Source organism: Anneissia japonica, unplaced genomic scaffold, assembly GCF_011630105.1.
Source record: "Anneissia japonica isolate Jap-2015-1 unplaced genomic scaffold, ASM1163010v1 scaffold288046_len260376_cov104, whole genome shotgun sequence".
In the NCBI taxonomy this organism is placed as follows: domain Eukaryota; kingdom Metazoa; phylum Echinodermata; class Crinoidea; order Comatulida; family Comatulidae; genus Anneissia; species Anneissia japonica.
Window position 1 is genome coordinate 7,027 of NW_022747398.1, and position 15,245 is coordinate 22,271.

The 15,245-nt window shown below is 34.0% G+C and overlaps 1 protein-coding gene across 1 annotated transcript in view; it reads right to left on the bottom strand.

Moving 5' to 3' along the window:
* Positions 1 to 1,190: 1,190 nt before the first annotated feature.
* LOC117120467 overlaps positions 1,191 to 15,245 on the bottom strand; it is a 42,308-nt gene continuing 28,253 nt past the window's right edge. Inside the window, exons 7-12 of the mRNA XM_033265491.1 lie at positions 9,336 to 9,500; positions 8,835 to 9,128; positions 5,762 to 5,845; positions 4,852 to 5,065; positions 3,585 to 3,938; positions 1,191 to 1,471 (exon numbers count right to left, since the gene is read on the bottom strand). Coding sequence (XP_033121382.1) covers positions 1,191 to 1,471; positions 3,585 to 3,938; positions 4,852 to 5,065; positions 5,762 to 5,845; positions 8,835 to 9,128; positions 9,336 to 9,500 — 1,392 coding nt within the window. The remainder of the gene's footprint in view (positions 1,472 to 3,584; positions 3,939 to 4,851; positions 5,066 to 5,761; positions 5,846 to 8,834; positions 9,129 to 9,335; positions 9,501 to 15,245) is intronic.

A 15,245-nucleotide genomic window follows, 5' to 3' on the forward strand; every position in this document is an offset into this window, starting at 1 on the left:
GATACTTTACAATCCCACGGACAACTGATAAAATTTTATTTACAGAGTGTGTGGCTTAACGTTTACAGTTAATGTTAAATGGTTTTAGAATAGATTGCAATTTATGTGATTTGATTGATAGAAGAGGAAGTTAAGGAACTTGAAAGTAAAATTAGTATTAAAACTTATTCTGAGATTATAGAGACAGCAGTTGACAGTAAGCTAAAAAAAAAAAATAACAATATGAATACACCAAAAAAAAAAAATGTAAACCAGATTGCTTTCGAAACCCATAGATTAAATTCACATGATATTAAGAGGAAATTTTAAGAATGTTAAAATCCTCATTTGCAGAATGCTAATGCTTGCAAAAATAATTGTCTTTTATTTAAATCTTTGGTCTGATTTTGTGTATGTTTTTTTATTTTTTGCTGCAGTTTCGGCGACCACCTTTTTAATGCAATTGTCTTGTGTTTTAGAATGCAAATAAAAATAATAACAGAACAAAACCGCTGAAGCGGTAGCCTGTACATTCATCCAATGAGTGTCTACTCAAGGACTTATAACTGTTACAAGTCTTTGGTATATTGTGTCAATAGTATGTATTAAGTGGTTCGAAATTATTTTTTTATCTTTTTGTTTACCGTGTCCGCTACTGAGTTGAGAACCTTGCGTAGGATGACAATGTGACTGTCGCTTCTTGTCTCTGGGGCTAGCGTTTTGCGATGTTTCCTTAGTGCTTGTTACAGGCAAAATCTTCAATTTCCACCTATTTTGGCTTGCATTTTGATTACACAATCTCAAATATACAGTTTTATTAATAATAAACGTCATGGATTATTATAGAAACAGTTCATAACCACAGGAAAATATATTTTGAAGGGCGAGGTACAATTAGAGTGTAAATGTATAAACTTCATTTTTAATATAATGCTAGTGTTCTAGTGTCAAACGCATGCCCTCCCAACCAGCCATCACAAGTGCGCATCAAATTGCCATGTGACCATACACAACGGTATAGAAAATATTTTTCCCACAATCTATTACTGTTTTTAGTTGATATGCCATATGATATCTGCTAGTATCTGCACACGGAAAAAAAAACTTGGATCAGCTCGGCCTGTTTTTATTTAGTAATATTACTTTTTTATTACATATTTTTCTGATGTGTATCTACATGTTCCTGCAATCACTTATTTTTATTCATTTATTTAAATAATTTCCAAGTAGTACTGCTGAAGTTCATCATTTATATCCATTCTTCCAATTTCTATCAGTGCTTCACTTATCTTTTGAAGGTGATTTACTTTAGAATTCTGACGTTCCCGCCACTTTACCAACATTTCAAGGATGCAGTCCACAGTTGGAAGTAATAATTCCATCTCAATTTGGTCTAATTCATGTTGCTTCAGGCCAAGAATTCTGCCAAAGGTTTTCCAGTCTTTGCCAAGTCTAGTGGCAACGAATTGCATATCGATATCTGTCAACTGACCTGAAAGAACAGTAATTATATTATCGGGATTAACAAAAAAAACATCAATGAGATAACCGTCTTTACAGTCAAACAACATTTTACACATGTCCGAAATTACTGGCACAGAGTTTTAGAACTTTATCATTCATGATGATATTAATAACGGTGTGAGAAGATGACAGATAAAATTTGATTTTGAATAAACTTCTTTAGTATTTGTATGGATATATCAAAATGACATCTAAGAAATACCGATTTTAATAATGATATGATAAACCAGTGATTCGACATGGCGCAGACCTCTGATGATGTATTATCTGATCACACAAGGATGTAATAAAAAAAAAATTACACTAGTTATACGAATCCATTATGATAAAAATATTTAAATTTGATACCTTCCTACGACATATCTTTGATTTCTTAATATACTATATTATTTCGATGTGTATTTGAAAAGGCATGTGGATTGGTCCTAATCAGAATAAATCCAACAGTACTTGGGAAGTAAATTTTGTTAAAGAACCAGTCAAATTTCTTGGTATTTCTGTGGGCTACGATAAAGTTACTTGTATAAAAAGAAATTGGTATGATAACGTAGCATGTTTAGAGCGCACCTTAATTAAGATTATGGGTAGAAAGAAACTTAACTTTGTTTAAAAAAATCACTATAATTAAAACGTTTGCTATTACGTTTGTAATACACAACGCTAGTAACAGATATTATTCCCAAAATAAATAAGATTTTATATAATTTCTTATGGAATAGGAAATAAAAGATAGAATAAAAAGAATAATAATTATTATGGTTCAAAATATTAATCTAGGAGGTATGAAAATGATAGATGTTAACTCCTTGGTAGACTCACATTCAGCTAAGTTGGATAAAAATGCTACTAAATCCTGATCTAGGCAAATGGAAATGTATTCCATTATTTTATATGCATCCTATTGAGTATACTATATGTATGTCAAAAGCTAACCTAGAGGAACATGCTTCCTTAAATAAATTACCAATATTCTATAGGAATGTTATTGATACGTGTATCCGTTATAATAACATAGAGGAAATCCAACCGCATTGCATATGTGAGGTAAAAATGCAAAAAAAAAAAAAAATGGGAAAATGATAATATTATTGTAAACAATAAATCTCTTTTTAATAAATTGTGGATTGACTCAAATATAAAAAATATAGGTGACATCATTGTAAATGATAGAATTAAAAAGGTGAAAGAAATAATTCCATGTCTCTCAAAACCACACGATGCTTTAATTGAGCATACAAAATTAACTGCAGCCATTCCAAATAGTTGGAAAAAATATTATCAAATATAATCCTTACTGTTCAACACACAGAGAAAACGATTGTAAAACAGATTATGACATTATTTTGAAGAAACAAAATGTTAATAATTTCTACATATCTTTTTTAAAACCAATACATAGCATACCAAATGTTTAATAAATCAAATGAGAAAATGAATTACAAAACAATTCAATTAACTGGGAATATTGTTGAAAAGAGAAAGTGCACTCAATGCTACACATTAAAAAACTTTCTCAATTTAATTATAAATAATTACACAGAATCCGGCCCACGAATTGTCGGCAAAAGATATGGAACTTGTCAAACGAAGATTGCTGCAAAGCATGTAACGAAATAGAAAATGAAAAACATATGCTGTTAAACTGTAAAGAAAATGATTCATGTTGGAAAAAAATTCATGTGTTACGATTGTGCCTAAAGAAAGCTGATAAAGTAAAATGGATGAACATCGTACATGGAAGCTGTGATAAGAAGACAAATGAGTGTTATTGTCATGTAATTTTTGTTGGGCTTTGGTTTTTGTTTACTCCTTATAAATATAAATTGATGTGTAGAAACAGTAAAAGTTACAAAAATACAAAAAGAAAAAAAAAGAAAAAAAGGAAACCTATTGTGAACAAAAATAAGTGTGTATTGCTCAGTAAGAGAGCTGATAAATTGTTGCATTTGTGTTAAAAAGTATTGAAATAAAAGTGGGCGATTACCACAAAAGAGAAAAAAATATATATATAGCACGTCAGGAAGGCAAAACATAACTTGTAAGTGTCAAGAACATATTAATAATGGTAATAATTTACTGACCATGGTGTTGCCGAGGCGTTCGATGTAGCCTTTCACCAGCATTTTCTCTCACTTGAGATGGTTGATACTCTGACGGTTGCGAGCTAAAGACATTGTTAGCAAGGTCATGTAGTCCCTGTTCACTCATAGCGCTGCACATTATCTCAACTTGATTTGTCTCGTAGTTTTGTTGTTTCCTCCATTCTGTAAGCATAGCCATTATGCAGTCTGGCGATCGTAGTCTGTTATCACTCCAAATTTGTTGGATTCTGTTCCAACTGAGACCCAATTTGACGCCCAGTTGCTTCCAATATAGTCCAATACCGCTGGCGATAAGAAATAGGTCCTTATCTTTCAGATACCCAAGACGGTCATCTGAAATAAAAAGGGAAAGTATAAAATGAAAAATAGAATATAATAGAAATCACATTCAAGAGGCATAAAATGCTAATAGTAATGTCAGAAACACAAACCTCGTGGTGCTGTTTCTTTTTCGCTAAGAACCAGCAACTAAGAGTTGATACAAAATGCATTGTACTATACAGTGCAAAGCTTTGAGTACAGTATTAGAAATAATGTCCATTAGATTACAGATATTTACAGACCAAGTTGTTTAAAGTGTATGTTAGAAGGGGCCTACTCAGCGGCGTACCTGAGTACAAAAGGGCCCCAGTGGAAGATTATTTGCTGGCCCATTTAATGTGACGAGGGAATTCCCTAAAGTTTTCCGAGAATTTATCGTAAGGGTTGCTTATTTACCTTCTACTCATAAAGGTTTAGGTTAGTAATAAATACTAATGATATCGGATTTGTAACTATTAAGAGGGGCATATTCGGTCTCAGCAGCTGTTCCAAACGAATCAAGAAAACTGGTGACACGTAAAATTTAACAATTGTAGTAGCGGATCAGGCAATTCGATGTATAACGGGCCAGGGAGGGATATTAACAGACCACCTAAACCCCACCATGGTTGGGGCTGGGGTAGGAACTCTTATGACTATAGAACCTCTAGAAGGCCGAAAATAGCACTCTCAGACTTACAATTTAATTAATATAATTTCCTTTTTTCCCATTTTTTTAATGATTTTTTTAAAAATTTAAAAGTCGTTCCGACTGGGTAGCCTTGATCACACCACTGTAATCAATAATTACTACTATAAAAATAGAATAGTATTTAGGGGCCCGCTTTTTTGTTTAAAGTTAAGTTGGAAATTATTTTAAATTATTATTATGAATGGGCCTCTAATAGCCCTGGGTCCCAGTGCTTTGCTGATTTATGTCACTCACCTGTAAAGGGTTTCATATTTCTGAACAGTCTTTGTAGTTTGCTCGTCGTAACCATTTGTTTGCCGCACCGGATAAAACTGTTCTGTAAGCACTCTTCCAAATCGTGGAAGTGTATTTCTTGCAAGTTTGTCCAACACAGGACGCGAAATCTATAGCCTGTGCGCTTCATTCTAGATGTTAATACTTTTATCTCCTGCTGTAGAAACTCTAACACCTTAAGAAGAATTACAACAATTTAACATGTTAAGTTATATGAAAGAATTAAAAAACAATTCAATAAACGAAATTCTAAAAAGCAATTTAACTTACCAGATCTGAGCTGAGCGGTTTGATGAGGGAGGGAGCTAAGGGAAATATCCGTATATATGCTGCTGTTAATTTTCATAGCACTGGACTGCGGATGCCAGAGGTCCCTAGGGGCTCATCTCATATTTTCGAATTTCAATTAGAATGAGGACATATACAAATTATTATAATTATTTGAATATTGTAGAACAGCTAAAGAAACAAAAGTAAGTACGATTTGTCAAGATATATGAATCTAATTTTTAGTAGGCGGTCATTTTTAATTCAAAATGGCGGCTATTACAGGGGTCAGAAACTTGCCACACAACTTTTTTTAATCTATGCATATCAACGATATTTTGTGCGAAGTTTCATGTTTTGGTAATAAAATACACAACTTGTCCATTCTATGGCCCATAGCTTGCTCTACTAATAGTAATATGCACAATTCTAATTATTTATATCAGTCATCAACTACTACACATTTTTTTTGTCGTCAATATCATTTCATTTTTTTTATTTTTAGTTGCCATCAATGTATATTACTAGGAGTAAGTCATTACCTAAATTATTTACCAGGGCAATTTTATAGCTCTAATGAGTTTATATTATCAATGTATGTTACCTGCATACAAACTCTAGGACTGGGTTCTTCAGTTGATGTCACTGTACCATTTTCCTTCACTTCATCTATGCGTGATATCTCCAACTAATAACATAAAAATAAATATTTTTATCATTGTAATGTTAATACTGCTCAATATGTACGTGTACAACTGCATAGAGCATTAAATTTTCGCCTATACACCCGGTTCCGGGTGTTACGTAACACCAAATATCTACTAATCCCTGATAAACACGGCAGGCCGCCATGGATTACATTGACGAAAATCAGTAGTTAACTGTAATTACTAGATATCCTAGCTGGGACTGGTTAGGGAATTAAAAACAAGGAGAAAATATGCACATTTCACAATAATGTCGTTGTTAAAATATAACATTTTGAAAACCGATTTTTTATATTTCTTACAAGCTTGAAAAGTTTGAACGAATCCCAAATGACCCCATTCGTTGAGGACTTTCAATAAAGAAACCAACAACATTTGGCAGTGAATCGCGATTTTCGGATGTCACCCGATTAAAAATCGCTGCTCCTCATTTTAGAAAGAAAAATGTTATATCTGTAATAACGATAAATCTTAAATATCTAATTTATTTATCGTACATTTTATATAAACGCCTAGTCTTGGCCTATCCTAGGCCTGTTAACAGTGCTGTGCATGGTATGTTAACAACGCAAATTCCCATTAATTTATTCTGTATTACAACGACCTCTATAAATTGAATTTATGTGGATTTCATGCAAAAAACTAGTTATTTTATACCGAATTCGGTGGTACCCAAAGCAACAAATCCATTGTCTACCCGTTGAAATGTTTTCGTTCAACATGCGTATAAGATAGTATAGCATTGAAATGCACGCCATTGTGTTGGGGTTAAATGTTTCGACATCAAGTATGTCATTATCAGAAATGATGAATAATTTCTCAAGTTTAAATGCGTATAATCGTATTAAAAAATATTTATACCCCTCGGAAAATGGACGGTTCCAAATGTGTAGTGTGATCGATCGTGCAGGCTTTGTTCTTGAGATAGCTTTGGTCAGGACAGTTCAATCAGTTATAAGAACTCCCTCGTTATAATTAATTTATAACTGATAAAGCAGATTTTACGTTTGTTTTGAATTAGTATGTTAAATTTTCTAAAGTATACGTCCCTCGATTCAGAGCTGAGTCTCTGTTTCTAATGCACTGTTGTTCCGTAATAAAATGAAATTGGAGAGTTCTAAGGAATAAACAAATATTTAATGAGTACGGTCTTTTTCTACAGGCAAAAATTAATGATTTAATAATTAAAATGCATAGATTCAGTAGTATATCCGGATTTTAACATTATGTCCCAGTACGATGGTTTTAAAATTAAAAGTAATAATTGTTCCTGTTAAAGCTTCCCACATGAATTTACGTTTGTTTTAAATTAGTATGTTATATATTTTCTACAGTATACGTCTCTCGATTCAGTTGACCTACGGTAGCGGAGGATACATCTTTCTACATAAGCCTAATGGCTAGCCAGAAGTGTGAGGTCAACATTTCGCCGTATAGACCCGTGTGTTAGCACATAATTATAAGCCTACAGATGATAGAAATGGCAGATTTTATTTATTTTTTTTATTTTGAGTATTTTTTTTTTATTTCGAATAATTTCAACAAAAAAAAGTCAGCAATAAAACATTAACATAACGTAATAATCACCGATATATTGTAAAATCCCTTTTCTCACATAATAGTTAATAAGAATCATAATAATAATAATAATAATAATAATAATAATAATAATAATAATAATAATAATAATAATAATAGGCTCTAAATTAGTATAACAGTCTCCAGTCAATTAGCATTGATAAAGAAGTCAGAATAAATATGATTTTTATAACAGTACAAATATCCCCTTCTAAAACTTTTTTCTGAATTTCATTTGAGCTGACTCTCTGTTTCTAATGCACTGTTGTTCCATAATAAAATGAAATTGGGGAGTTCTAAGGAATAAACAAATATTTAATGAGTACGGTCTTTTTCTACAGGCAAAAATTAATGATTTAATAATTAAAATGCGTAGATTCAGTAGTATATCCGGATTTTAACATTATGTCCCAGTATGATGGTTTTAAAATTAAAAGTAATAATTGTTCCTGTTAAAGCTTCCCACCTGAATTTAAAAGTATCCCACATATAATTTATAAGATTATATTCCCATAAATGTTTCACAGTTTCAATTTCCATTTTGAACAAAGATTTGAACAAAGATTCGACTCAGTATTATTCATTCAAGATTCAACTTATAATTAGTATATTAAATAATTTGTTAAGATTTTATATTTAAACACATGTAATCTACCTACTCGTGTGCACTGGAAGGACAAAGAGTAAATATTTCGCCACAAGTCATCATCTATATCATATTCTGTATTAAATTTATTTCTTGTTCTTGGAGGTTCTACCTTTTTTTTTTTACCAGATTTTATTTAGGCCAGCGTGTAACACTGCCTTACATGGAAACTTTATGTACCTTCAATATTTCGATCTTTATTTTGAAGAACTAGTAAAATAATGATGCATCTTACTATAGCCTGTTATACTGTACAGTAATCTAGGTAGGTCTATAGTTAGGTCCACCGGCGTTTGCAAATTACAAAGCACAGTCAGGAATGTTGGCATAGGGCTCGGCCTACGCTACATACTGGGTCTGTTCTCATATTTACTGTTTTAAAATGATCGATTACTGTATACAGGATTAACACTCCAATTATCATGAGCAATTACTCATATCAGCAATGTCTTATCAGCATTTTGTAAGATAAGAAAATGGAAAAATCTTTCTAAGCAGTTGTACACGTTATACATCAAAGGAAACAAATTTACCAGTGCTACATTTTAACTGCTACTATAGCTATTACTATAGACAAATAAACAATTGGTGTTAGAGTATTCATTATTAATGCAATTTTATAACGTTCAATATATCTTTTGAAATTTTGACTCTTGTTGATTATGAATACAAATTGAAGTTGAAACTAGGCCTACTTAATCATACTTTCTTTTAAATAATGACTTTAACATTAAATAATATAATACCTTCAACGAAAGCTTGTTATTAATGACTATTTGACCTAATCTGAGAAGGTGATCATATCCGAGGTGAATGACTGCCATGTTTCTGTACAACTGTGGTACGACTGTGTAGCCCATGTCTTGTACCATTCCAATAAGGCTGACTACCAGAGTATGAAAGATACTGTCAGGAAGAAAATCCTCAGAGGCCATACAGATTGACACCATCTGATCAGTATCTGGCTGAATATCCATGCTGTTGTCACTAAGTTTCAATCGACAGGGTACAAAAAATGAGCGGTGTGAGCCCTCCTCATTCTACACAATTTAAAAGATATAAATTTTGAAAAGAGAACTAAAAAAACTCATTAATTTAGAAACATACTATAATCATTCTTAATTGATATTTGATCGTCAAAGCAGTATAAATACCATTGAATAAAGTTTGAAATACCATTTACAAAAATTAAAACTCATAATTGTGTTGTTTTTGTAAAAACAAAATCATCAATTTAAATTCGGTACCTTGATCTGTTCGCAGAGCAGTCCAAACTGCTTCATTAATTCCAAGAGGACTTCAAAATTGCCTTCATCTTTGTTGAGCTCATCTCTCCAAAGATGTCTGAGTAACTTTTCCTCCAGGATGCCTTCATCGTCAAGTTTATTCCAAAGAACAATCATTGAAGCCCACTAAAATTTAAATTTTGAACATGTTGCTGTGTGGTAAAATATACAATGCCATTAATAACATTGTATATTTTACCACACAGGTTGCTGACTGGAAAAGTAAAATTTGCAATTTACCATAAAAGCTAACAATGCAGATAGACCAGATAATGTTTAGGCAGAATCACATAGGTCCATTGCCACCTAGCTATTTGCCACCCAAGTTATCGTCACCTTATGTAAATCAGAGGAATTGTCGGGTTTTTTAAATTATTTTAACAATGATGGCCATATACATCTGACAATAATATGCTGTTTTGTATCTAAAAACAACATATTGTCAGATGTCTATTGTTAAAATAATAATCACAATATAGTATTATATAGTTCCAACTTTGGAAAATCGTGACAACCCAATATGTATACCCTTATCACGGTATAAACAATCAGAAGAAAATAATTATTTGAATAAATTCAAGCAAGCTGATTAGTGTAGTTTATTTATGATCGTTAATATTACATAACTAAGTATACTTTGTACTGTAGTATTACACTAACAACAATAAGAGATTAACGACAATAGCACAAGTACAACAGATATCTTATACACATCTAGATGTGTATAAGAGACAGGGTCAGGACAGTTCAATCAGAAAGGCATTCCCGCTAGTCGTTCGCAAATTTCCACTCTATAAGTAGCTAGTAAGTGGGACCACTTGCAATGCAATGCCAGTGAAATCTATCCACTTATTTTTAGAGCACCTATTGAATTGCTATTAGGAAGTGACGTGCCCAGTGTAATTAGACCCAGAGACATACGAGCCTGAACAGAAGATCAACCATATGGCCAAAAATCAGTACTTGGTCTGTCTCTTATACACATCTAGATGTGTATAAGAGACAGGCATTAAGTGTATCACACTTCCATTTATTTATATTTTTTGAATTACATTATCATCATCATCGCCGCATCGCCAAACAGTCCTATGACAGTTCGGCCGCTTTGCTTAATTCCTCGATGAGCCCTTTCCAAATATTTCTGTTTTGTGCCAGTGATTTTAGTTTCTCCATATCATTTTTAATTTTTAGTTGATCTGGATATTGATTATTGGTAAACCGGATCTCGTTGAGGTCGTTATGGAGAGTTGTGATTATTGTAGTTCTTGGACGTCCCCTAAATTGTCTGTTATTGGTTTCGGTGAAGTAGAAATTGATTGCCAGGTTTGTAGGATTGTTTGTATTTTGTCTCAGAATGTGGCCAAGTAATCGCCGTTTCGATTCAAAAATTTCTAGTGTCAAGGGTCTCGCCGTACATCTATCATAAAGATGTTTGCAACGAATGTACTCGTAGTTTGGGTCATATTGTTAGAACATCCTGGCAACCCTGGCAGCCTAAGTTGGTTTGCGTATGAGTAATTGTACGTTACCATGTAAAATCAGTCCAGAGAGTAAGGCAAATTTTCTTAGACCTGGTGGCTTGGAAGGTGTTGAAAATAAAAATAAATTCTACCACAAAACTGACTTTTCTAATTTTGGAACCCTGAGCTCAACTTAGCGAATACTCCATACGTTGTATGAAATGGAACGTTATAGTCAAAGCAAATAACCTATTAACAACGTACCTTATTGGCAGCAGGCTGGCTCGATACGGAAGGATACGGCGGTAGGTGCGTGACTGTTAATTTATACTACTGTATAAGGCCTTGAAATTTATAATGGATTCAGTAGAGAGCAATGCACCGCTGCAGTCCTCACCCAAATTACGTTCGTCAGTGAGGGAGACTGCCTTGAAAATTAGATTGTCAACGAATTCGAAAAATTAGAACTGAAAATTAAACAATTGAGGAATCGGTGAAAAACCGAAATTACACTTGCAGATGACGAAGTATCTGATGATGCCGATGATTACTTGGCAGGCTTAGGACAAGGCCTAGGCTTAAGTCCGAATCCATCCAGGCGGAAATTAATTTCAGATGTTTGACTTACACAGCCACTGCCAGTGGATAGGAAGGAGCCTGCTTACGATCTAGAAGCCTTAATTAATCAAAATTTAACTGGGATGTAACTGTGGAGGCTAAAGCATGCAGTAAATACGACAATTAAACTTATTAGCCGAACACTAAGAGGGTGAGCCTAAGGCGTTAGTTGCCAATTATCTGCTTCTGTCATCAAATGAATCCTATGATTTAGCAAAGGAGCTAAAAATAGATACGGATTCGTCTGTGATAGCCAGTGCTATGTTAAGTAAGCTAGAGACGTGGCCTAAAGTGCCGCCAAATGATAGCAGCGCACTAAGATTTCCTTGCGGAGTTAGTAGCAGCAAAGCAGACCATTCCAGACTTGGAAGTATTTGATTACCCCAAGGAAAATAGAAAATTGGTATCCAAGTTACCCTTTCATCTCGAAGCTAAGTGAAGGATTATCGTAAGCTCTTGTATTGACAGATCTTGTTTTCCAACGATTGCGCAGTTTAGTGCATTTGTAAAAGCATGAGTGAAAGAAGCAAACACTCCGATGTTCCAAATGCAGTCATTACAACAACAGCACAGCAGTAGTAATGACAAGAAAACCTATAAAAAAGATCATGCCAGCTTTCAGACAAAGGTCAGTAATGTTGGTCAATGTTCGTACTGCAAGGCAAATCATGATATTGATAACTGCACTTCCTTTATGAGTATTTCTAGACTCGCAAGTAAGGATTTCCTGTTCAGCACAATCTATGCTTCAAGTGTGGTAAACCCAACTGCAAGCGGTTCAAGTGTAAGGCCAAGGTCAAGTGCAAGACTTGCTTTAAGGGACTCTTGACCTGTCTTTACTTCGATGTCAACACTAAAGAACAGGAGATGAAAGAGAGCACTGGTAAAAATGTTGGTGATGTTCACAGTAGATGCACAACCGTATCTGACGATAAAGATAAGTGCAACGACAATGCAATGATCATTCCTACGTGGTTAAGGAATACTAAGAATAGTGCTGAAACGCGAATCTATTGCATTTTAGATCCTTTGTTGATGAAGATTTGATAAAAAAGATTAATGCTCATGGGCAAGCTACAAAGCTTGATTTATCTACTATGCACACCAGCCAGACTATTGAGTCAACAAGGATTAAGAGTCTAGAGGTGATTAGCTTTGACCGGATGACAGCAGCGTTTCTTCCCACCGTATTCACTAGAAAGGCATTCCCGCTAGTCGTTCGCAAATTTCCACTCTATAAGTAGCTAGTAAGTGGGACCACTTGCAATGCAATGCCAGTGAAATCTATCCACTTATTTTTAGAGCACCTATTGAATTGCTATTAGGAAGTGACGTGCCCAGTGTAATTAGACCCAGAGACATACGAGCCTGAACAGAAGATCAACCATATGGCCAAAAATCAGTACTTGGTCAGAGAATTGTGGGAACTGTTTGTAAGAAACCACCTGAAAAGTTAATTTGTCGATTTACAAATACAACTGCAGCACATAAAGTGATTATTACTCCACAGAGAGTTAATGAATATTTTGATTTAGATTTGAAGGACCAGACTATACAAGTTATATCAGTAGAAGACAAGAGGTCTCTGAAGACTATCATGGAGGAGAATACCACTCAACTACCAAACGGACAATATGAGATGCCACTACCCCTGAGAAACAATGTAAGTCTGCCAAACAATAAGCTTATGGCATTAAAACGGTTAATGGGCCTCAAGAAAAGATTTGAACGACAGCTACAATTCAAAGATGATTATTTCAACTTCATGGATGGAGTGTTAACGAATTGTGCTGAGGAAGTGGAACTTAGCAAGGGCAAAATCAGCTACATACCTACAAAGGACAGAGTTATCCGAAAAGTAGCTACAACATGTAATATAAAGAGCATGTTTCATCAGTTTGTGGTGAGGGAGGACGACAGAGATATGCTCCGGTTTATGTGGTTTACAACGACAAAAAACAACGACGAGAAGAGTTCCATCATCGATTATCGTATGAAGGTGCATCTTTTTGGAGCTAAGAGCTTTCCAGCTTGTGCAAATTGCAGGTTAAGAAAAGCTGCAGTTGATGGGGTAAAAGAAATGGGGGAGAAGCTCCATAAAAACTTTTACGTGGATGATGGCCTTAAAAGCGTGGCATCAGTGGAAGAATCTCTTATTGTTAGCAGTGCTGATTTGTCTGATGCTGGTCTTCATTTACACAAGTGGTCATCTAACAGCCCTGTAACTTGATGCTGTTCCTGAGAATGAAAGAGGAAAGTCTCTACTTGACTTGAACATAAAAGGAGCAGTTTTGTTAGCTCGTGCAAGTGAGTTTGTAAATTCACAATTGACCATTTCAGCTAAGGATTATTTTTGGACCGATAGCATGGTTGGCCTGGGCTACCTTCAGAATGAAGCGATACCAAGTTTATGTCGCTAATCGAGTCCAAACAATCAATGACCTGACACAATTCGAAGATTGGTAACATGTTCGGTCATCGTCCAACCCAGACGACATCGCCAGCAGAGGTGCAACTGCTAAGCAGCTATTGGTGAACTCTACTATGCTGTATGGACCACAGTATCTAAGAGAAAATGGACAAATCAATGAAAGCCCAGTCAAGAAACTAAATGAATTTTCATCAATGCTCCTAGCTGAAAAGATCTTGCATGTCAACATATGCTAAACAATCTGATTCCTTTCAAAGTGACTTTCTTGGAACCTTGTCGTTGAAGCTCTCACCATGGGCTAGGCTGCTAAGAATGATTGCAGTATGCCTTATTTTCAAGAAACGATTGATGAAGTTATCTGGAATATCAGTTGCCGAAACCAGCATTATGAAGTATTTGACAATCTGGATGATATGTCTGTACAAGATGTGGAAGTAAGTGAGCCTATTTAGGCTGAGGGCATATGTCGAAAAATGGGCTCCCGTGGGATTTTGTGATCATTTTAGTTTTTTTGGATGGTATATAATATACTTTGAAGTATGATGAATCCAATAAAATGAGTCGCCAATTTTTTTACGCACATCTTCATATGAAAATTAGTTAAAATATGCAAATTAGTTCTGAAAATGTAGGGTACTTATATCTTGGTAACCACTTGTCGTAAAAAGTTGATTCTTTCTTAAAGTTGTTCAGAACATGCATGTTTCTATTTACCCTAATGACACATTTTCTTCAAAAATGACCGGAAATGCCATTTTGCCGACCTTATCAGCATAAATATGAAAATTAGGGGTGGAAATATAGGAAGCTATATCTAGAAAACCACTGGTCGTACAGAGTTGCTTTTGCAGCGAAATGTTTAAAACATGCATATTTATTTAGTATAATGGACAATTTTCTCTAGAAATGACCGGAAATTGCGTTTTTGACATTTGACCTCAATTTTGCGTGAATTTAATATCTTGGCAACCACTGATCGTACAGAGTTGCTTTTTGTAACAAAATATTTAAAATATGCACATTTATACTCTAACAGAATAATTTCTCAATATCAACCAGAAATTTTTTTATTGACCTTTTACCTATATTTGCAGTATATAGGCCTATTATATATGTATATATACCTAATTATAACTTATGGTCGAAAGTATTATTACAACAATTGTATTATTACTTGAATATAAATATATAGGCCAATATATATATGTATATATATATATATGTATATATAAAATTATATATCTGGCAACATATCACCATCTCTCCGGAGTTTTTGTTTTTTCTATCTTGTTTGCCAATGCAGCCCTCCAGTTTTTTTATATGTATTATGTATACATATATATATATATATATATATATATA